This window comes from Hippopotamus amphibius, unplaced genomic scaffold (assembly GCF_030028045.1).
Source record: "Hippopotamus amphibius kiboko isolate mHipAmp2 unplaced genomic scaffold, mHipAmp2.hap2 H_1, whole genome shotgun sequence".
NCBI classification, from domain to species: domain Eukaryota; kingdom Metazoa; phylum Chordata; class Mammalia; order Artiodactyla; family Hippopotamidae; genus Hippopotamus; species Hippopotamus amphibius.
The window spans coordinates 1,659,293-1,683,488 of NW_026648280.1; the positions used below are offsets into that span (position 1 = coordinate 1,659,293).

Consider the following 24,196-nt stretch of genomic DNA (forward strand, 5'->3'; position numbering starts at 1 on the left):
CCTTTCTCTCTCTCTTCTCCTTCTGGGACCCCTATAATGCGAATGTTGGTGCGTTTAATGTTGTCCCAGAGGTCTCTTAGGCTGTCTTCAGTTCTTTTCATTCTTTTTTCTTTATTCTTTTCCGCATCAGTGATTATCACCATTTTGTCTTCCAGGTCACTTATTCATCCTTCTGCCTCAGTTAATCTGCTATTGGTTCCTTCCAGTGTATTTTTCATTTCCATTATTGTGTTGCATATCTCTGTTTGTTTGTTCTTTAATTCTTCTAGGTCTTTGGTAAACTTTTCTTGCAGCTTTTCGATCTTTGCATCCAGTCTTTTTTCAAAGTCCTGGATCATCTTCACCATCATTATTCTGAATTCTTTTTCCGGAAGAGTGCCTATCTCCTCTTTATTTAGTTGTTTTTCTGGTGTTTTATCTTGTCCCTTCATCTGGTACAAAGTCTTTTGCCTTTTCATTTTCTCTTTCTGTGGCTGTGATTTTCAGTTCCACAAGATGAAATAGTGCTGATACTGCTTGATTCTGCTGTCTGCCCTCTTGTGCCTTCTCTAACTTTTACAGTTTAGGTTTTTTATTGATGTAAACGATTCATTTTCATTTCATTATTGGAAACTTTTTTTTTCCCCTCAGAATGGTTTATTCCTCCCCAGCAACGTCTCCATCCCTGGTCCCTTTATTTGCTCTTACATTTTTCTCCTTACTTGTTACAAACCCATATCAAGTACTAGCCACCCAATTAAACTGATCAGCTTGAAGAACACCCCCAGCTCTGAATTTGTAAGAAACAATTTTAGGACAAAGAAATGGAAGAACAACATTGTGGACAATGTACAAACTTGGAGGCCTTACAATATTACAGCTCATTATGTGCTGGAATTTGAAATCAGTTTAAGCTATAGTCAAACAAATTCTAGGAAGAAAGACTAAAAAGAACTAAGATGCCAAGGCTATTTTGAGGATGACAAGAAATCATAGCAAAGGAGGGTCATGACCATGTTTCATTCTGGGATTATAGAATTGTGAGTTCTTCAATTAAACTCACTTTCCCTAAAATTATTGTGTTGTAAATGCCGTCTTCATGTTTCCAGCCAAGATAAGGGAGAGTTAAGGGTTGCATACACAGGCAAGAATTAGGTTTGAGACATTTCAGATTTTAGTCTCAAGAAAGAGGGGTTGCTTTGCCACACACAGATTCCAGTGCAAGAATCTGAACCTGAGGGAGTAATGCAGGTGATAAACATATGAAATGGAAGGGACCAGGGGAATGGATGGAGACAATTACTATAGAAGTGGCCGGTCAGAAAACGGCCAGGGATTTTCACATTTTATTAGCTACAGTGTAGACCCTACAGCTGCCTCATTCCGTCCCCTCCCCTTCCCCCCAGGACGGGGTCAGGCCTTCCCAGGAGCCCCTGCCTTTGCCACCTGGGCCCACTGGGACTTCTGCTGCAGCTGAGCAAGGGTCTCCCTCTGTTGCTCTGACTGCCACTCTAGGTCCCAGAGCTGGGATTCCTATCGCTTAATCTCAGCTGTGATGTAGTCCAGCCTTTTCCCCACTGTTGCCCGAGCTTCTCCCAGCTCCTGTTTGACCAGCACAAGACCCAGGAGTTTAAAGACCACGTTGGACCCATCCAGCAAGGCCTGTTCCTCCTTCACGATGTTATTTTCTGTTAGTTGTGCCTCTAGTTTCTGCCTACCTGACATGGATTTACTCAAGTTTTTCTGTAGCTGTTGATATTTCTCCACCTCTCCTTGTAGCTTCTTCTGGATTAGTTCAGCCATGGCGGGAGGAAAGCCTGCGGGGAGTGGGAGAGGGGCGCTGAGTCTCACACACTGGAACGCACTGAGCTCCCCTTCTGGCCTGTGGAAATGACAGCCTTCTTCAGAGGCAGCCTCTTGGGCACCGCAGTCTCTCTGGATCCGGAATATCAGCTCCACCCTGGCCCCAAGGGGTGGTGGCGGAAACAGGACCCCAAACCCCTCAAACCAAACCCTGCCTACTCATGTTCTCTAGAAATTCTTTTTTAAAACATGGATACTGAATTGCTGCAGTAATTTTTTTTCTGCAATGATATTGACTTAAATACCTTCGCCACTGAATTGCTTTTGTTTCTTCATTGAAGATCAATCATATGTGTATGTTTATTTCTGGACTTTCTCTTCTGTTGCATTTATCTCCTTTATTTATGGCCAATAGTTTCATGTGTTGAATAATTTGTTTTTATAATATGCCTTGAAATCAAAGTCTTGTACTCCTTGGACTTTCTTTTTCAAAGTTGTTATGGCAGTTCTTGGTCCTTTGCCTTTCCATAAGAATTTTAGAATCCACTTGTCAATTTGTACATCCCTAAAACCTACTGGGATTTTGACTGAAATTGCATTTAGTCTTCAATTTAGAAAGAAATACTAAGCATCCCAATCCATAAACATGATACATCTGCTTTTATATAGATCTTAATTTTTATTAGCAGTGTTTTTTAGTTTTATGTTTATAAGTCTTGTGTAACTTAAACATCCCCAGGTATTTTCTACATCTGATGACATTGTGAATGGGATTTTTTAAGTTTCAATTTGCATATCATTCATAGCTATTACACTTAGGTATCAAACTAAGGATAGAAGCAATCCTTCTTAATCTTATAAATAACATCTACAAAGATCTTTATAGAAATACTAAGCCTTTGACCCATTATTAAAGTATTCACATTAGGATGAAATAAAAGGAGGACAGCTGCTTGTTCTGGAGCAGGCCAGGACCAGTGGCACTCCCTGGAGAGTGCCTTGGAAGGGCAGCTGGGTTGGAGCAGCCCTGGCAGGGAGCAGTTTATTGGTGTTTTCTTTCAGGGGAAATTTTTCCCGTTTTTAACACTTATAGAGAAAAATAATAAAGGTCTGAAATCAAGGACTTTAGATTCCACTTTTAGAAACTGGGAAAAGAAAAGAAATCCAGAGAAAGCAAAAGAAATTAATACATATCAAACCAAATATGAATACAATTTTTAAAACACTACAGAGAATATTAGTGAAACTCAAAGCTTTAAAAATGAATAAAATTAATAAACCTCTGCCGAAGCAGATCAGAAGAAAAAGGGAAATACACAATTTTCGACTACCAGTAATGTGGGAGGTGACATCACTGCAGATTCTACAGGTATTAAAAGGATAGTGAGGAAATATTATTAATTCTTTTATGCTGGTAAATTCAGTTGTGTAAATAAAACGGACAAAGTCCTTAAAAGGCACAAATTGCCAATACTGACTCAAGAAACAATAGGTAATCTACATAGCTCTGTATCTATTAAAGTAACTAAATTTGTATTTGAATCTTTTTCCAGAAGGAGAGCTACAGGCCTAAACAGGTGCACTGTTGAATCCTACTTTCATTCAGGCCTTTTGCTGAGTTGTCCATCCTCAGTTGAAGCTCCATGCTGTTCACAATGGACTCTTTCACCTCAAACCTCTCCCCACATGACTCCAATCCCAAAAGTTAACTTGGAAGAATATGACCAGATTATACATAATTGGGGGCAAGGAAGGGCAAAGTCTCATATTACTAGCTGATAAAGAGGAAATTGGGCTTCCTAGGTGGCACAGTGGTTAAGAATCCGCTTGCCAATGCAGAGGACATGGGTTTGATCCCTGCTCCAGGAAGATCCCACATGCCATGGAGCAACTAAGCCCATGGGCCAAAAAAAAAAAAAGAGAGGAAATTACGTCAATATATCACAGAAAAATAGAGGTCCTTTATCAATTGGGAGTGATAGGGCAAGCAGCTCTAATTAGAAGAATATACTTAAAATACATTTTATAAAAATGTTTTTAAAGTATTTAAAAATTGTATGTAGACATAACTTACTAAACGTTTAATATACTTCAGAAGTTATAAAGTACAAAAAAGAAAAATAAAAAATAATATAATGTTCAGAATGTACAAATAGATCTACACCTTAGACTGTTGAACACTTGGAAAACTTACTATGCCAAAAATGAGTTGGCAATGAAGATCACAGTTTTCTAAATTTTGGATGTATAGACATGGAACCCCTTTTGAAAATAGAGTTCCGTGAAATAAGGAAACAATTGGAGTCAATTTTATTTACTTTTCCTAAGGGAATCACATAACTAGTACTGGTCTAGAGGAATAGGACATAAATCAATTCATTCTTTATAACAGATTTGTTAGGCCATCAGTGCATTGTTTGAACAAGAATTCTGGTTGATAGAGGGGACAGTGGAAATCTTGCAGAGATATGCATAACATGCAACTTTCTTTTCTGGATGATTTATTGTAAACGTAAACATTTCCTGGACTGGAGCTGAAAACCACAAAAAAAAATAGAGAAAATAATTTTTCCAGAATGAATGGAAACATTTCTATTAGAGGAATCTGTCAATTATAACTTGCTGTGGGGGAAGATGCCTCCGGTGTCCCTACTGATCTCAGATAATTTATTTGGAGAGAAAACACGTAAGAAGGCTGGGCTAGTCAACTGCATGACATTTGCTGTATTTCCTGGTTTTGGCTAGTCTGTATTAAGTTGAATTATTTCTGGCATTGCAATAGCTTTCCAACTGTGTTTTCTCTTAGTGATGGTGAGCTTGTCACTGTGAATGGCCTAGAGTTATGGTTCTCAAACTCTGCGTCATTTAGAATCAACTGATAAACTTGGCAGTTTACCCAAATGCTGCAGAGCCTGAAAGAATGTGAGGCCTGAGGCTGGGTGCTCATGTTGCTGGTTTGCATTTTCTGTCACTGGCAACTACCAGAGCAGATGGGCTCCCATAACTAGTAAACTAGGTACTTTTTCTTAGCTGCTCTTTGAAAGGTGTTGAAGACCTTTCTCTTCTACTGGCCAAAACACTTGTAAAGCATTCTAGAAAGAAAACCTCAGGAGCATTCCATCAAGAAAGCCAGAAAATGGAAATAGAGACACAGATGTAGAGAACAAACATATGAACACCAAGTGGGGAAAGCAGGGAGGGTTGGGGGGGAATGAATTGGGAGATTGGGACACCAAATTGTGTGCTCTAAATATATGCAGTTTATTGTATGTTAACTGTATCTCAATAAAGGTTCCCCCCCAACAAAAAAAAAAAGAAAAGAAAAGAAAAGAAAGCCAGAAGACAATATATACACAATGGAATATTCCTCAGCCATAAAAAAAAAAAAGAATGAAGTAATGTCATTTGCAGCAACATGGATGAAACTAGAGATGATCATGCTAAGTGAAGTAAGTCAGAGAAAGACAAATGCCATATGATATCATTTATATGTGGAATCTTAAAAAATATGATATAAATGAACTTATTTACAAAACGGACTCACAGACATAGAAAACAAAGCTATGGTTAAAGGGGTTGGGGGAGATAAATTAGGAGTTTGGGATGCTTCAGTGATCTTCACTCTGCCCTGCCCTTACCCAAATGCTTTAGCCTAGACCACAGGCTTGGAGAGGACAAGGACAATGCAGGTCCTTACCTGGAGCACTGCTCAGCCTGCAGGACAAGTATTTGTTGAATGAATGACTGATTTGGGCAGAAGCCACATTTCAGAGCTAAATGTTCCTCAGATGACATGAGGGATAGGGTTGGTGGGAAATGTTGATGAAGTTGAAGAGAAAAGACCAGGTTTGGGAAATCAGACCATGAATAACAGCAGTGGGCCTGCAATCCTATGTTTCCAAAGCCCTTGACAGAGGGGCCTGTCCTGTCCCACTGCTGTGCCCTGCCTTTTCTGAATGCCACCATGCATATGTGGGGCAGTGGGAGCCCTTGCCTGTGAAACTCAGTGTCCTTCATGGATGACTCCAGGCCTCCATCCGTGCCTTTGCCCCCTCCTGTCAAGGAAGAACCAAGACAGCTGTGACTGTACCATGGCCAGCGAAGCCTCATGGCTGCGTCCCCCTAGGCTGGCTGCTCCCTCAGCTGTTCCATGCCGGGGAAAGCAGGCCTTGGGCCCAGAAGAGAACCCAGCATGCTGAGCACCTAACGCTTGACCGCATTAGAGTAGACCACCTTGGGTCAAGAAATTCAACTCAGCAATTCTGGTGGTAACTGACACTTGGTATTTCTGAGGAAACAGAGATGGGATCAGAGGAAGTCCCATATTAGAAATCAGATGTCAAATGCACTGATAGAGGCTGCTTAATTAAATCTCAAATACAGACCTCGGATAGGAAATAAGTTTTTTTTTTAATTTTTAAAAATATTTATTTAGGCTGCACAGGGTCTTAGTTGTTGCATGCAGGTAGGATCTAGTTCCACAACCAGGGATCGAACCCAGGCCCCCTGCACTGGGAGCATGGAGTCTTACTCACTGGACCACCAGAGAAGTCCCAGGAAGTAAATTTTTAAAAGATGGTTAATCACCACTCAAATCATCTGTTTTCATACTCACATTTTCATATACTCAGCTTTATTAAGGTAGAGTCTACCTTTTCTACACTTTCAAGGCATCTGTGGGTGTGTGCATGTGTGTGTTCTAAGTGATCTGTCCCTGTTCTCAGAGTTGCCTCATGATAATAAAATAGTACTGATACTAACCCAGGAGTAAAGTAGCTATGGGGGAGGTGGAACATACAGGCATTTTCTGGGAAACTTTTCAAGTTTTCAACAGTGCATTTTTTTTAAACATTTAAAAATGTTTAAAAAATATTTATTTATTTATTTCAGGTGTACTGGGCCTTAGTTGCTGCCTGTGTAATCTTTTTTAGTTGTGGCATGCAAACTCTTAGTTGCGGCATGCATGAGGGATCTAGTTCTCCAACCAGGTATTGAACCCGGTCCCTTGCATTGGGAGCTTGGAGTCTTAACTACTGGACCACCAGGGATGCCCCAACAGTGCCTTTTTTAGACTCATGAATCCTGCAGACACTCACCCCACTGAGAGAGAGATGAGGTGGGAGAGAGGCTGTGTGGGTGGGAGCCCAGGGAGTAGAGAGGAAAGGAGGTGGCTGTGCGCATGCTCACAATCTTAGACCAGCCATAGTGGTTGGAGCAGCTCGCCCTCAATGAGATGATGCTGGGCCACTGAGGGGAAAGGGAGAGAAGATTCTGCAGCTGATGATGCCCAGAACAGGGACTTGTTTCACTCAGTGGGTGAGTCCTCAAGTGATGGTGTTTATTAGGCACTATTACCAACACCAGGAAAGGCCTGTGCTTTAACTGCCAAGAAGCTAATAATGAATTGGAACACCTTCTGCGGATGAGAACAAGTTAAAACGATAGATTCTGTGCTCAACAGGCAAGCTATTTCCAAATTAGTAGCACATTTGGCTTTATGGGGCATGATGAGGGAGAGATTGTAGAGGATCTCATATTGTCATTGACTTTAGTTTCATTTAAAAAGTCACACAAGGGAGTTCCCCGGTGGCCTTGTGGTTAGGATTCTGGGCTTTCATTGCCATGGCCTGGGTTTAATCCCTGGTCAGGGAACTGAGACCCCGTAAGCCGGGCAGTGCTGACAAATAAATAAATAAATAAATAAATAAATAAATGTCACACAACAGGGCTCTCCATAGTAAGGATAGTAGCTAATGTTTATTAAATCTAACTGCATGCTTGTTGCTTTTTTAAATGTCCTACATCTGTCAGCACAGGTATTCCTCCAAACTTGATGAGGGAAGTACTCTGAATATCCCCATTTTACAGATGGGGAAATGAAGGCATAGAGAGATTAAGTAACATGCCCAAGACCACACAGCTAGTCAATGGAAGAGATAAAATCTGAACAGCAAGTTGACAATATTAGTCCACAGAGCAGGCTTCCCATCTTGCAGTTGGTCTATCTCCTCTATACTCAGGACCCTGCTCACTTATGCCCAATCTCCAGCTTTCCCCTTAAAAGTTTTTTGTCTCCCTCCCTCCCTCCCTCCCTTCCTTTCTTCCCTTTTCTGTTCCCCTTAAATTTGAAAAAGGAGTGACCCATAGGATTTATCCTGCTTGGAGTGAATTGCCAGCTCCCATTCTTTTCTTCTGGGGACATCTAGAAAAATAACTTTGAAAGAGCAACATTGAGTAACAGTGTCTGCCATCATGGCCATGCACCACCCCCAGTGAAACTGACTCTGCAGCTTCTCAGCTTCCTGGCACTTCTGTGAAGCCATATCTGACCTACAGTTGCAGCTGGGTGTGACTTACATTAAAATAAGACCCTCAGAAAAAGAACAAAGCTGGAAGCATAACTCTTCCAGACTTAAGACACTACTACAAAGCTACAGTAATCAAAACAGCATAGTATCGGCACAAAAACAGACATATAGATCAATGGAACAGAACACACAGCCCAGAAATAAACCCATACCCCTACAATCAATCTTCAACAAAGGAGGCAAGAATATACAATGAAGAAAAGACAGTCTCTTCAGCAAGTTGTGTTGGGAAAGCTGGACAGCCACATGTAAATCAATGAAGTTAGAACACTCCTTCACACCATGCACAAAAACACACTCAAAATGGCTTAAAGACTTAAATATAAGGCATGACACCATAAAACTGCTAGAAGAGAACATAGGCAAAACATGCTTTGACATATATTGTAGCAATGATTTTTTTTAAATTAATTAATTTATTTATTGGACTTATTTTTTTATTGGCTGTGTTGGGTCTTCATTGCTGCGCGAGGGCTTTCTTTAGTTGTGGTGAGCAGGGGCTACTCTTCATTGTGGTGCTCTGGCTTCTCATTGTAGTGGCTTCTCTTGCTGCAGCATATGGGCTCTAGGAGTGGGGGCTTCAGTAGTTGTGGCACATGGGCTCAATAGTTGTGGCTCACGGGCTCCAGATCACAGGCTCAATAGTTGTGGTGCATGGGCTTAGTTGCTCCATGGTATGTGGTATCTTCCTGGGGCAGGGCCCAAAGCATGTCCCCTGCACTGGCAGGCAGATTCTTAACCACTGTGCCACCTAGGAAGTCCCTGTAGCAATGATTTCTTAGGGCAGTCTCCCAAGATGAAAGAAAAGCAAAAGTAAACAAATGGGACCTAACGAAACTTAGAAGCTTTTGTACAGCAAAAGAAACCATAAACAAAATGAAAAGGACAACCTACAGACTGGGAGAAAACATCTGCAAACAATGTGACCAACAAGGGCTTAATTCCCAAAATATAAAAACAGTTCATACAGCTCGGTATAAAAAAAACAAACAACCCAATTGAATAATGGACAAAATGGGAATTCCCTGGTGGTCCAGTGGTTAGGACCTGGCGATTTCACTGCTGTGGCCCAGGTTTTATCCCTGGTCTGGGAACTAAGATCCCAGAAACTGTGTGGCGTGGCCAAAAAACAAAAAACAAAAAAGAAAAAAAAAAAGAAATTTCTCCAAAGAAGATATACAGATGGCCAACAGGGACATGAAAAGATGTTCAACATCGCTAATTATTAGAGAAAGGCAAATCAAACTTACAATGAGGTGCTAACCTCACAACGGTCTGAATGCCCATCATCAAAAAGTCTACAAGTAATACATGCTGGAGAGGGTGTGGAGAAAAAGGAACTCCCCTATATTGTTGGTGGGAATGTAAATTGGTGGAGCTACTATGGGGAACAGTATGGCGATTCCTTACAAAACTAAAAATAGAGCTACCATATGATCCAGCAGTCCTATTCCTGGGCATATGTCCAGAGAAAACTCTAATTGGAAAAGATACATGCACCCCAATGTTTATAACAGCACTGTAAACAATAGCCAAGACATGGAAGCAACCCAAGTGTCCATCTATAGAGGAATGGATAAAGATGTATATAAATTAGGAGTATGGGATTAACAAATACATATCGCTATATATAAAAGAGATAACCAACAGGAGTTATTGTATAACATAGGGAACCATATTCAATATCCTGTAACAACTTATAGTGGAAAAGAATCTGAAAGAGAATATGTTTTATATATATAATTTTATAAAATATATGTATATATTTTACATATTTTTTCATATCTATTTTAATATATGTACAACAAAGTGATTCAATACACCAGAAACTAACACATTGTAAATCAACTATAGGACCATAAAAAGACATTGTTTAAGAAAATAAACATACCAAACAAAAATATTAAAATAGATATGAAAATTTTTCTTTTTTACAAGGTCCTCAGCAAGACAAAGAAGAGCCCAGTCTACAAGCATGAGATAGGAACCTATTAGAGAATAAACTATTAGGCTCCTTCTTGAGCTGGAAGTATCAGAGTCTGACTTGGGATGGAAAAACTTTGAGCCAGGGTTCCCTGTTTAGGATGTGTCCTGAATTCCATCAGTGGCCTCATTCTATCCACCGTGCTCCTCATTTCCTCCCATGCTGCCACCCCAGCCTCCCTACAGAGAGAAGGTGCCCACCAGGTCCTCATCTGTTCCACCATGCCCTTCCTGCCAATGCCCTGAGCTCTGCCTCCTGCCATGGTCGTCATGGAATAAGCCCCGCCCCGGCCGGAAGAACTCCGTATAGGTGCGGAATCTCATCTGATGGGGTAGTCAAGAAGACCTGGGTGGGCCGTACCAGCCACTGCAGGTCTGGTCTGGTCCGGATGGCAGTCACCCTTGGGATGTGGTTGGCACCGGAGACGGCCAGGTCTGTGCGCAAGTCCTAGAAGGAAAGAGAAGGGGAAAGCTGAGGGGGGCTTGCAGGTTCTGGACACAGGTGGGGCGAGCCGAGTTCTCAGTGCCACCTGCAGCAGAGCGAGGGAGGGAAGAGAAACAGTCCTGCTATGGACTGCTGGTTGCTTTTTATATGCTCCTCGTCTTGGATGGAAAGTCTCCCCTTTCCTCCCAAGAATTCTGTCCCCTCGTCCCGAACGGAAGGTTTCCCCTTTCCTCCTAAGAATTCTGCCGCGCACTGCCTTTCTCTTCCAGCCTGCGAGGGCGTTCGCATTATTCCCTCAGCATCCCTCGCTCGAAAGGGGGTTGCGATAAACGTACTCGACTTCTGCACTGACGCAGGAGCCCCTCCAGAGTCTCCGGGCTGCACTTGCTTCCCATCAGTGGACCGCCTAGCACACCCACCCGCTTCCCCTCCTCCCCGCCGCGCCCGCCTGCTGCCCGCGGAGGGAGGACGCCCACTTTCTGCCGCCTCCCCGGGGAGCCGGGCTCCAGGGAGCGAGTCTCCGCCTGGCACGTCTGCTCGCCTCCCGCCGGGCACCAGCCACAGCGCGCGGGCGGGCGCTCTGAACCGCGCTGCTCCGGCCGGGGCAGCCTCCCTCCCCGGCGAAGGAGGGACCCCAAGCGGCGGGCCCCGCGAGCCCAGCCTTCTTGCGCATGGTCGGGAGAGCCGGTGCCGGAGGAGTCGGCCAGGGAGTGACAGCAGGAGAAACTGTCTCCGGCCCGGGAGGCGCTGCAGTAGCGGGATGACGCCACGCGGTAGCTGTTGCTGAATCCCAAAGAATTCAGGATGGCTGTGGGTGGAAGCCCGCGGGGCGGAGCCGGGGGGCGGAGCGTTGCCCCTGGCCAGCAGGCCGGCGCCTAGGGGTCCGCGCCTGCCCAGAGAGCAAACCAGAAGCAGGGAGCGTGCAGCTCTGCCTCCACGCTTTAGTAACAGCCTGTTATGAAGGAGCCCGCACGTCACTGGGGTAAACCATCGCGGCGCTGGAGGGATGACTCGCGGGCCAGGGCACCTCTACGGCCCCTTTGCCGCCCCCGCAGCTCTCTCAGCCCCTGCCTCTCGTCTGCTTCTGGCCCCCTATCATGGGAGCGTTTAAGCAATGGGGAGTTAGGTCTCGTGGATCCCCCAGAGTGGGGGAATTCGGGGATGACCTCCCCCAAGACAGCAAGGGAAGTCCGTAAAACCTGACTACGTAGCCTTCTTTTGGGCGCTACCTAATTTGGGCACTTCCTTCTTTGGGTATTTGGGGGAGGAGCAGGCGGGAGCTGCTGGCTGGTACAGCCGGCGCGGAGGTGCAGCGCGGGGCGGACGCGGCAGCGCGAAGCGTCCGGATTACTCGCACGTGTTCTAGGCGGACCCTGGTGCCCCGGGTGCGGTGCGGGGAGTGGGGTGGGGGGCATCTTTTTCCCAGTGTACGGAGAGAGGCAGAACAATTCTGGGGCTCAGGTATAGAAGAAACAGGTACCTGACTGCAAGGGGGTAAGCCGCGATCTCGGAAGGAATGCGCTCCCACCCCCATTTACGATTTGAGTCCTACTTAAGTGTGTACGGTGGTAGCAGGCCCTCAGCCCCTCGCCCAAGCCCCCGGGCCCAGAGCAATACTAGGATTGTCACTGCGTTTGCAAGCGGGAGGTGGGGGGGGGGGGGGTGTCCAAAGTAAGAGAATAGGGGAATTCCCTGGCGGTCCAGTGGTTAGGACTCCGCGTTCTCACTGCGGTAGGATAACCGGCTTCACATGCTGGGTTTTTTTGTTTTTGTAGTGTTTTGTTTTGAGCTTTTTAAATGAAAAGAGCGCATTTATTATTATTTGTCCTTGCTGATGTGAGGATATTAGTGTTAGTGTCAAATTCTGGCAGAAGCTCCAGGAAAGGATGTCTGACGGGATCATTAGACTTGTTCTGAGCTGGGGCTCCGGGGCCCCGGGGAGGGGGCACGTTTTGTGGACAAGATCGTAAGTTCCGGGGAACCGGGTGGGGTGAGCTTCTTGGCGCAGCGGAAGTCCGAGCTGGGGTGGTGAGAGTGGTTCGGTCCTCCAGGGCGCTGGGCTGACTGACTGGGAGCCCCCAGCGGGTGCTTTTTCCAGCGCGGACCTGGACGCTGGAAGGACCGTGCACCGCAGAGCCCAGGGCAGAGAACACACACACACACAACAAATCCAGAACATGGCAAATTCTGATGGGCAAATGACTGAGCAACTTCAACGAATGAATGGTCCATGAATTTTAAAAAATGAAGTGATTGATATGTGGATTGAGACTTCCCAGATACATCTCCTAAAAGTTATAAAGATCCATTTTGGATCTGACAGTCTTAAAGAACAAACATAGTTTTTTGGAAAATTGAAGAAAAGAAACCGAACAAACCTGAGCACCGACAATATATTTTATAACCCCTAAAAATTTTGTCTGAAAAAGTTATTAGGAAAAGTTATTTTGGAATTACATTCTGAAGAGATTAGGCTTTGAACAAGATGTTGGGATTATAAGTAAAACAACCCAGCAATATGCATGAGGACAGGGATTTCCCTGGTGGCACAGTGGTTAAGGATCTGCCTGCCGATGCAGGGGACAGGGGTTTGATCCCTGGTCCCAGAAAATCCCACATGCTGCAGAGCAACTAAGTCCGTGCACCACAACTACCCAACCTGCGCTCTAGAGCTGGGGAGCCACAACTACTGAGCCTCGCACCACAAATTCTGAAGCCCCTGCGCCTGGAGTCTGGGTGCCTCAAAAAGAGAAGCCACAGCACTGAGAAGCCCACGCACAGTAAGGAAGAGTAGCCCCCGCTCTCCACAGCTAGAGAAAGCCGGTGGGTAGCAACGGAGACCCAAGGCAGCCAAAAAAAAAAAAAAAAAAAAATTTGGGGACAGATGAAACAAGAATGGCCATGACTTGATCAATAATGATGGGGTCACGGGGCTTCATAACATTCATTTCACGTATGTATTTGAAAATGCCCCTTACAAAGGGTAGAATATGTCCTATCAATTTTATATTAGGCGGGATGGATTAAAAAGGGCAGAGGAAATTTTTGTTTCAATCAATCTTTTAATGAAAAGATCATAACATAACAGTTTCTTGTCACTGTGCATTAAGCCTGCAGGCTTCTGAATGGCGAGATCGGTGAACGGCTTTACTATGACATTGAGGGCTGCGTATCTGCAGCTTTTACCTGAATTTATCCAAACTCTCGAGGGCCATGACCTCAGTGTGATGACTGTTAGTGGCGGTGGCCAGTACAGGAGTGCAATCACGGTCCCCTCTTCCTGGGAAGGGCGTGTAGCAGAACTTGATCCCTCTTCCAGTTCCAGTTAAAGAAAACAACTAAACCCTATCCCTCCCCCTCCCCCTCGAGGTATCAATATTTGTGAAAGGGTCAGGGCCCCACCTGGGATTCCCCAACGGTGGAGGGGGAAAGCAAGTGATGGGTTGCGGGGCAGAGAGGCTCCCCTGAGCACCTGGCCCCACCAGGCCGCTAAGTGGGCGGGAGCCCTGGGGATCCTCCCTACTCCCCACCTGCCCACCCCCCCAGGTCTGTTATGCAGCATACTTGAGTACAATAAATTACAGCAATAAATAGCAAGGTGAGGTAAGGGGAGGGATTCCTGGTAGAAAATTAAAGTGGAGTGACAAGCTGGGGGTGGGTCCTAGGCAAGCAGGGGGACCCGGGCAGTCGGGTAGCCTCTATTCCCACAGCGCACACCCACCCCCTGATCTGGAATGTCAGACTGGCTCTGGTCAGGCCTCGATCCACCACCCCCTCCTGGCATCCGCCTCACAGGTTCAATGACGCCCAACCTGACTCTGGGGAAAGCGAGGGCCTTGGTCCCTCCAGGGGGCTGGGATCCCTGGTCTGTTCTAAGGCCTGGCACCTTTGCTCTTTCCCCCAAGCCAAGGGGAAGGGTCCTACAAAGGGCGGAGGAAACTTTTGGTTTCAGGGTTTTAAGCATGTATCAGAACACATCACACACTTTAAAGATACACAATTTATTAGAAGACTATTATGTTACTTCAATAAAGTTATTTTACAAAGTAAATATAATAAATACTCGAGTTATCACTTCCAAATTATTTTACTATGTTTTACTCATATATACTCCTGAAATTACTTGTGATCACTGTAGCAGTGTGGTGGGAATACAATATTGTGCTACTGCACACTCTTCCCAAATCCATGTTTAGTGAGACCCTTTTGTCAACTTGAACTTGGCCAGGATAGGCATACATACACCAAAGAAACTGAAAAACTAAAAAAACGGGCCTTGTTTATTTGACTAAATGGCTAGGCTTAGGAAAGTGGTGCAGAATATGTTAAGAAGGTAGATAATGCTTGAAAGTACATGGCCTCAGCGAGTGTTATACTCAGTATAATATACTGTGAATAGCACCAAAAAATTGAGGAAATATTCTGATAGTATTCAAAAACAATACTGCCTTTTAGTAAAGGTGACACATCACTGCTGAAGAATGAGTGAAGTTCCAACACATCTTTGTTAGACATATGTCTTTTATTTATTAACGAAAAGGGAAACATCAGCCAAAATCCATTTCAAGACAAGCAACTGGTATTAACAGTCATTAAAGAAGACATACAAGTGGCAAATAAACAGGAAAAAAATGCTCGACATCATGAAATATCAGAGAACTACAATTAAAATCACAGTGAGATGCCATTACGTCCCTATTAAAACAGCTAAAATTAAATAGACTGACAATACTGAGTATTGGCAGGATGTGGAGGAACAGGAGCTCTCATATACTGTTGGTGGGAACACAGATGGGTCCAACCAGTTTAGATCACAATTTGGCCATTTCTTAAATATTGAAACATTCACATACTCTGAAGTATAGGCACGAGAAAACTAAAACACATATTCATATAAAGAACTGTATGCCTATGTTCATTGCAGCTTTATTTCTAACACCACCAAACTGGAAACAACACAACTGCCCATGAGCAGACGGGTGGATAAACACATAGTAGCATATCCATAGAGAAAAATACTACTCAACAATAAAAAAAATGAACTATTCATACAAGTAACATTGATGAATTTCAAAATAATTAGGCAGTACGAAAAATATTTTTTAAAAAACAGCAAACACTATAATTCAAGTAAAATTCTAGATGATGCAAACTAATTTACTGTTGAAGGTAGTAAATCACTGGACTCCTGCAGGCTTGGGAAGGACGAGAGAGTGAAAAGGGGCATGAGGTAAATCATGGTTATGTTCATTATCATGATTCTGATGGTTTTATGGCCTTATATGTATGGCAAAAATTTTCAAACTATACACCTTAAATATGTATGGGTTACTGCATGTCAATTATGCCTCAATAAAGTTTCTAAAAAAATGGCTCAGAAAAAAAAATAAATAAAAAGTCTGGTCCTCCTACTCTTTCTGGAAATCAGGAGGTTTAACAACTTAGTACTGACTCCGCTCTATTTTTTCCCATTCCTGGGGAAGGGCAGCCCTGAATCAGTGCAGGAAATACTGGCAAGCAATGAAGGCTGCTGCAGTCTGGTACAAGAGGACCACTGGCTGGACCACAAAAGCCACATCCCTGGACAACAGAATCTCCATTCTCTGTTCTCATTTCTCTGCCTTTATAGCAACGGGCTTGAGGTGACCAGCCCAGAAAGAACGGAAATTCACAAAACTTTTAGATTATTTGCTGACAATGATCAGCTATAGGAGGTACACAGCTCTGGAGGGGCTATGATTCCTCAGAACCATAGTCACTGGAAGATTTACGGATACACATTAGAAGAGGCACACTCCATTTAATCTACTGCAGGCTCTTCCACTGACCATGAATCCTACCCAGGATTTCAGTACCAATTATGGTTGAAACCTGGCTCTTGTAGTCTGAGGAGGGATTCCAGTCCACAGAACATCAGGACACTTGTCTCCTTTGTAGAATCTGGTGAAAAGCTTCCCATCAATAGTGCTGGGCATTATAGGACACCCTCTGGGAATATGGGAACAAATTCATGGCTGTCCCAAAGGCCCTGGAGCTTGCCAAAACCAGTGACCCCTCCTCAGGGAACCTGTGATCACATAATACGCAGGCTTACCAAACACACATTAGGGCCACAAAGCACTGCTTTAGTTCCTAGGAAATCTTGGGAAGCAATCCAAATTAGGCCAAAACTGGAATGAAAACTACTCTCCTGTCATTGTAATGTCCCTGTTGAGGCACACGAAGCTGAGGGCCCATGAAAGCTGTTCATCCCTTCATAAAAACAGGCCAATTCTGTTTCCCACCTGCCCCTCAATAGTGAATACAACCCCAAAGATTAAAGGTAGATTAAACACTAAGACCTTTATTGCTGCACAAACCAGAGCAATGGTGGGGAAGTGGGGTGGGGTGGCAATTACCAGTTGGTGACTTGGAGGCAGGAAAATCAACCACAAGTGTCATGTAAAACCAACAATTTAGATGAAGGGTCAGATTCATACTTAATCAAATGGAAATAGGAAAATGTAAGGGCACAGATGACTCAAGATTTCCTCCAGGGAATGGGAGAGAGCACAGACATTTGCATTGTGTTAGCACATCAGGGTGGCTGAGGAAATACTGCACAAGGTAGGAGAGGTGAGATGGATTCTACCAGAAAAACTGCAGCGGTGTAACTCTGACAAGGGCCCTGGGGAGTTTAGAACATTCAACATAGCTCCTGTAAGCCTCACAGATGCCTGGAACTCATGGGGAATTTCATCCCGATGGATGTGGGATGTTTGCAGGTGTGGGGTTCAATTTCAGGCAGATGGCTCCCTCATGAAAGCTGTCCAGTGCTGTTATAATGAACAAGGAGACAGCACATTCCTTCAGGTCTAAGGCTTTTCTCAAAGTGTGGGCTTCCTGGTACTAAACAGTGTTAGCTGTTTGGAGTAAAGGATTTTCCATACTTCCTGCGTTCATGGGGTCTCTCCCTGGTGTGAAATTTTCGGTGGAGATTGAGGCTGGAGCGTTGGCTAAAGGATTTGCCACATTTACCACATTCATAAGGCCTTTCTCCAGTATGAACTACCTGGTGTTGAATGAGAACAGACTTTTGCCTAAAGGATTTCCCACACTGCCCACACTCATAAGGCCTTGCTCCAGTGTGAATACTGCAGTGCTGAATAAGGCTGGTGCTTCGACTAAAGGATTTCCCACACTCATCACATTTATAAGGCCTTTCTCCAGTGTGAATTCTCTGGTGTTTGGTGAAGATGGCTCTTCTGCTAAAGGACTTCCCACACTGGCCACACTCAAAGGGCCTTGTTCTACTGTGAATTCGCTGGTGTTCAACAAGGCTGTAGCTTTGTCTGAAAGATTTTCCACATTCAGCACACTCATAAGGCCTTTCTCCAGTGTGACTTCTGTTATGCCGATCGAGTTTGGATTTGGATCCAAAGGCTTTCCCACATTCCCCACACTCATAAGGCCTTTCACGAGTGTGAACTCTCTGGTGTCTAATGAGAGTGGCTCTTTGGCTAAAGGATTTCCCACACTGGACACATACATAAGGTCTTGCGGTGGTGTGAATTCTCCGGTGTTGAACAAGGGTGAAGCTTTGTCTAAAGAATTTCCCACATTCGCTGCACTCATAAGGCTTTTCTCCAGTGTGGGTTCTCTGGTGCCGAACAAGATTGGATTTGCACCCAAAGGCTTTTCCACATTCCTCACACTCATAAGGCCTTTCTCCACTGTGAGTTCTGCAGTGTTCAATAAGATTGGAGCACTGACTAAAGGATTTTCCACACTCACCACATTTATAAGGCCTTTCTCCAGTGTGAACTCTCTGGTGTATAATGAGGGTGGCTCTTTGCCTAAAAGATTTTCCACATGCACTGCACTCGTAAGGCCTTTCTCCAGTGTGGACTCTCTGCAGCCGAACCAGTGAGTACTTACAGAGGAAGGCTTTCCCATATTTGCTAGACTCATAAACTCTTTTCCTAGTAGAGACTCTTGGGTGGTAAACAAGACTGTGTTTGTGGCTGGATGCTTTCTCACATTCATGCAACTTGTAATGACTTTTTCTACCATGAAAGGCCTCTCTGCACTTGGTGATTTTGTTGGGTTTCTCACTGGTGGGAGTGATCTGGTGATGGAGAAGACCCAAAGTGGCTGAGAAGTCCTCTCCAACCTTCCTACAGGTGAAGGGATGCCCTGATACATGGACTATGTGGCTCTTTACAAATGATTCTCTATCCACATCACTTTTCTCTGCACTGCAATGCTTCTGAAGCTGTTGTAGGTTTGCACATGCCCCAATCAAGTATGGTCTCTGCCCAGGTAGGTCACCCAGGTGCAAAATGTCTTTCAGGATTGCAACACATTTCTCACAGGGGTGAGCCTTCTGGCTGAATGGACCTACCTTTGGAGTCCTGACCTGTGACAGAGCTTCTAGAGAAACATTTTGCTCAGAAGGTGTCTCTTTATTCTCTGCTCCATGCAAACAAACTGAAAGAAGAGAAATATTTGTGAATCATGATGATTATGGTGGGAGAGTATTAATCATGTTTTCTTTTTTTAACTTTCTGTATAATATGATGTTTTGACATCTTAAAAAACCTTCATGGCTAGGGAAACAGTGGCCATGTTTATATATGTCTGTTAGATCCATTTGGTTTATAGTGCCAAAACACTGAAGAGGAGGGAACACATCAAAACTCATTTTACAAAGCTAGTATCACCCTTACACTAAAGTCAGATAAGAACACTACAACACAAGAAAACCAAAGGCCAGTATCCTTGATGAACATAGATGCAAAAATCCTCAACAAAATACAGTAAACCAAACTCAATAGCACATTAAAAGGCTCATACAACATGTTCAACTGGGATTTACCCTTGGGATGCAAAGATGTTACAACAAACACAATAAATGTGATATACCATATTAACAGAAAAAGGATAAAAAATCAGATAGTCATCTCAAGAGATACAGAAAAAGCATATTCCAAAGTTTAACATCCTTTCACATACAGACTCTCAACAAACTTGATACAGAAAGAATATACAACATAATAAAGGCCATATATGACAAGCCCACAACCAAGATCATACCCAATGGTGAAAAGCTGAAAGCTTTTTTGCAAAGATCAGGAACATAACAAAGTTAACCACTCTCACAACCTCTATTCAACACAGTACTAGAAGTGCAAAGCAGAGTAACTGGGTAAGAAAAAGAAATAAAGCCATCCAAACCAGAAAGGAAGACATAAAATCATCTCTTTGTGGATTACATAATCTTACATAGAGAAAACCGTGAAGACTACACCAAAAACACATTAGAATAAACAAATTCAGTGAAGTTGCAGGATACAAAATCAACATACAAAAATCAGTTGCATTTCTATACCCTAAAAACAAACTATGCAAAAAAGAAACTAAGAACCAATTCCTTTTACGATGGCAAAAAACAAATCAAACCAAACCAAACCAAACAAACAAAAAACACCCTCAGGAATAGATTTAAACAAGGAGGTGAAATATATTTACACTGAAAACTATAAAACACTGATGAAAAATATTAAAGACACAAATAAATGGAAAGATATCCTCTGTTCATGGATTGGCAAAATTAATATTCTTAAAAATACTACCCAAAGCAGTCTATAGGCTCAGTGCAGCCCTTTTCAAAATTCCAATGGCATTTTTCACCAAAGCAGAAAAAACAATCCTAAGATTCATATGGAACCACAAAAGACCCTGAATAGCCAAGGCATTCTTGGGCAAGAAGAACAAAGCTAGAGGCATCACACTTCTTGATTTCAAATTATATATTACAAAGCTATAATATCAAAATAGTATAGCACTGGCATAAAAACAGACACATAGACCAATGGAACAGAACAGCGAGCACAGAAATAACCCTTTGCACATATGGTCAACTAATGTTTGACAAGAGGGCCAAGAATACAAAATAGAAAAGAGTAACCTGTTTAATAAATGGTGCTGGGAAAACTGGATATCTACATACAAAAGAATGAAATTGGACCCTTACCTTACACCATACACAAAAACAACTCAAAATGGGTTAAAAACTTACATGCAAACTCAATATAAAAACAAGCAAACAAACAACCCAATTAAAAAATGACCAGAGAATGTGAATGGACATTTTCCCAAAGAAGACATACAGATGGCCAACAGAAACGTGAAACAATGCTCAACATCACTAATCATCAAGGAAATGCAAATCAAACCACATGAGATATCACCTCTCAGAATGGCTGTTACCAAATGAACAACAACAAAAAAAACGTGTTGGTGAGGATGTGGAGAAAAGGAAACCCTTGTGCACTACTGGTGGGAATGTAAGTTGTTGCAGCCATTATGCAAAACAATATGGAGACTCCTCAAAAAGTTAAAAATAGAACTACCATACAATCCAGCAATTCCACTTCTGGGTACCTCTCTGAAGAAAACAGACACTAATTTGAAAAGATATATGCACCCCTCTGTTCATTGCAGCATTATTTACAATAGCTAAGATATGGAAGCAACCTAAGTGTTCTTAACACACACACATACACACACACACACACACACACAAATTAATAATGATGATAATAATAATAAAGGGGGGAAAGGTAGTGGCTATGTTTATGGTCTTGATGGTGGAGATGGTTTCAAGGATGTATACTTATTCCCACACTTATTGAGCTGTATCGAGGAAATATGTGCACCTTTTCATATGTCAATCATTCCTCAACAAAATGGTTTAAACATAAATAAATAAATAAATAAATAAATAAATGAATAAATAACCTTTAACATTTACTAAAAGGGACCAATGGTCAAACTTCATAAACATAATCATTAGTGGGGCTCAAATTATATGTGAGGATTCCACTACTTTTTTGGCCATGCAGCATGCGGGATCTTAATTTCCGGACCAGGGATTGAACCCATGACCGCTGCAGTGGAAGCACAGTCTCAACCACAGGACTGCCAAGGAAGTCCGGGATTCTACTACTTTTACACATCATAACTGTATACTCTTAGGAATGTAACTAAATACAAAACAGAGAAAAATAGGTATGTCTCACTTGAACTGTAACTTTTCCTAAACTTTTCAATGTCATAGCATCTGTTACCCCAAATATCCCATATTGGGCACAGCTGTTCTAACATGCTGAATAATAAATTTAAATTAACATAAGTCTTTGACACAAATTGACTTAATAAAATGGTACCTCACAGGCCACCCAGTTAAAATAGTTAATATAGCCCAATGTATGTTAAAACAGGGCCTTCAAGGATTAAAACTTGTTACAGAAAATCTAATAAATAAAGGGGTGATTATCCTCACTGCTTTTCCATTCTAGAGCCCAATTATGCCTGTTCTTAAATATGGAATAAATAAAGGTGCCTCATGGTGGATTACTATAATACTGTAGTTCCATCCATCAGGACCCCATACCTAACATCACTAAAAATTATGTCATATATACATATTGTTAAATATTAATTATATGTATTATTAAAATTACTGACTTAATCAGAACTGGGACACCAGGTGTCACGGATCTGGACACATTCATCTTTCCAGGGTGAGGGCAAACAAGGTAAATGCTTTGTTTTAGGCTGACTGCAAGACTTCTAAATCCTAGATCCTTCCCTGTAAGCAGGACTTAGAACTACTTGGGGTGGGTCAGTGCACACAGCTCAGCACTGGTACCCACAGCACATACGTCAAGAAAGTGCAGAAGTTAGCAGAGCCCATGGTCTGTCTGTGGAAAGGACAGAGCTGCCTCTGGAGGACAGAAGATAAGATAGAGACTAGGACCCAGAGGTGAAGGCCTTACCTATCGAGGCTGTAAGTGCAAAGTTCTCCAGCATAACCTTGTGGTACAGGCATCTCTGAGTCTCATCAAGGAGCCCCCACTCGTCCTGTGAGAAGTAAATGGCCACATCCTCAAAGGTCACACAGCCCTGCCAAGGTGAGGACAGATCATTCCATGATCAACTTCTCTCCTATGACCCCAAGTTCCTTCACCCAGACATCTATCCTCTGTTCATCTTCCTTCCAATGTCCCCACCTTAGAGGAAATATCAGGCCCTGGGGCCACAGATACCTGCTCTCTTCTCATGGTATCAAGATCACCGTGTCTGCCCATACCAACAACAGGTATGCAGGCAGGGAGACGCCATCTAAACTCTGAGCCTGGCATTAGGGCATATGCCTTCTGGTCAGGCAATTCCCCTAGAGTCCCAAATTGTGCCTCCAAGAGACAACCAACTGTGAGCTTGGGGTTTCCTCAGGGTCCTCAGGTCCATGGACTGGAAGAATCCCAGGACACAATCCCAGAGACAAAGGGTGGGGTCAGGACCATTGAGGGCCTGGACTATCTTCCACTCACCTTTGTACAGTCCATAAGCACTTCTGTAGTCATGGGAGTCTGTGGGAAGAGGGAGGTCATTAGAGGGATGTAACCATGGCAGGCTCAGGAGGCTCAGGCCTCCCTGTACCCCTGTCCAGCACTGGAGCAAGGTGACCTGGGATGATTGCATTCTCTCTGAGCCTCAGTCCTTAGTGCTCTTACAACTGTTATCTTGAGACTCAACCTCCCTGTGCCTCAGTGTTTTCATCCCCTTTACAGTCTGTTTTTACTCTGACCAACTTGTGGAAAACTTGAAAAGCCTAACTCACACCATGTGTGTCTTCTATTCACAACCCTCCATGGCTTCCAGCGTCCTGTGATTAAAAGTAAAACTTCTCACCTTGTCATTCCAAGTGGGAATGATTCTGGCTCGATCGCCCCTCCACCACTTTACATAAGCCGGTCCCTCTGCCTGTAACACTCCGAATATCTCATCACACTGGTTTTCAGATATGAGGACTCCACCCATGAGATCCTCACTGTTCTGGATGCAGGGATTTATACCGAGTAGAGTGCAGGGATTTATACCGAGTAGAGTGCGGGGCTTCAGTGTCTGGTGGAGTGAGGGCGGTGAGGGCCCGGAGGACGAGCGTTTACCTGAGGCGGGTCCCTCTGAGTCGCCGCCGCCATCAGAGTCCGGAAGGAAGGGGTCTTAAGAGGCGGGCCACAGACTCGGGACTCGTGTACAATCGTCATCTACGGCCGCAGGCCTGAAGACTCGCCGCTGTGCGGTGGGGACAACATCGCCTCGAGAGCCTCCTCGCTCTGGTCACCCCGGGCCTGACTCCGCGCTGCTAAAGGGCTCGGGTCGCGGCTGGACACGGAAGGAGCCACAGTGACCGCCACCACAGCACGCCGGAAGTCCCGCCCAGATCCTCTGGTGGGAACCAGGAAACGCCCTGCTTCCGGGCGTTCATTGGCTGCACGCCTTGGTCCCCGGCCCCTGGCATTGTGGGTAGCGTAGTTCCCAAAGCCACACCTGCCACAGAGGGGGCGCCCCACACTAGGATCGCGGAGTCCCTGAGGCCGTGTTAGGGCCCTGTGGTCCGGGCGGCGGTCTATCCTGTGGGGCGGTACGAAGGTTGCTCCGGGATGTGTCCGGGTGAGGAGCTGGCGACGCTTCGACCCCACCTGGGAACCTCTACGCGGACCCGGCTGGTAGCGGGCTACGTGGGAGGTCTCCCCAGGCGCGGGGGTTGGGGGAAGACGCCGTCGGCACC

The 24,196-nt window shown here is 44.1% G+C and overlaps 1 protein-coding gene and 1 pseudogene across 6 annotated transcripts; both read right to left on the reverse strand.

The window, feature by feature from the left end:
• Positions 1-1,392: 1,392 nt before the first annotated feature.
• On the reverse strand, positions 1,393-1,782 carry LOC130843067 (prefoldin subunit 6-like; annotated as a pseudogene).
• A 13,175-nt stretch (positions 1,783-14,957) lies between these two features.
• Positions 14,958-23,823, reverse strand: LOC130843059 (zinc finger protein 416-like). 6 transcript variants are annotated; one of them, XM_057719724.1, is made up of 5 exons: positions 23,574-23,823; positions 22,956-22,994; positions 22,401-22,527; positions 18,962-19,047; positions 14,958-15,773 (listed from the first exon to the last, which is right to left on the reverse strand). In XM_057719724.1, exons 1-5 carry the CDS (start codon positions 23,670-23,672, stop codon positions 15,756-15,758), a joined length of 369 nt encoding a protein of 122 aa, XP_057575707.1. In that variant the 5' UTR covers positions 23,673-23,823; the 3' UTR covers positions 14,958-15,755. The 6 variants fall into 6 exon arrangements, with proteins under 6 accessions (XP_057575707.1, XP_057575705.1, XP_057575703.1 ...); XM_057719722.1 differs by having other exon boundaries at positions 14,958-17,393; XM_057719723.1 differs by lacking the exon at positions 14,958-15,773 and adding an exon at positions 17,782-17,909.
• Positions 23,824-24,196: the final 373 nt, after the last annotated feature.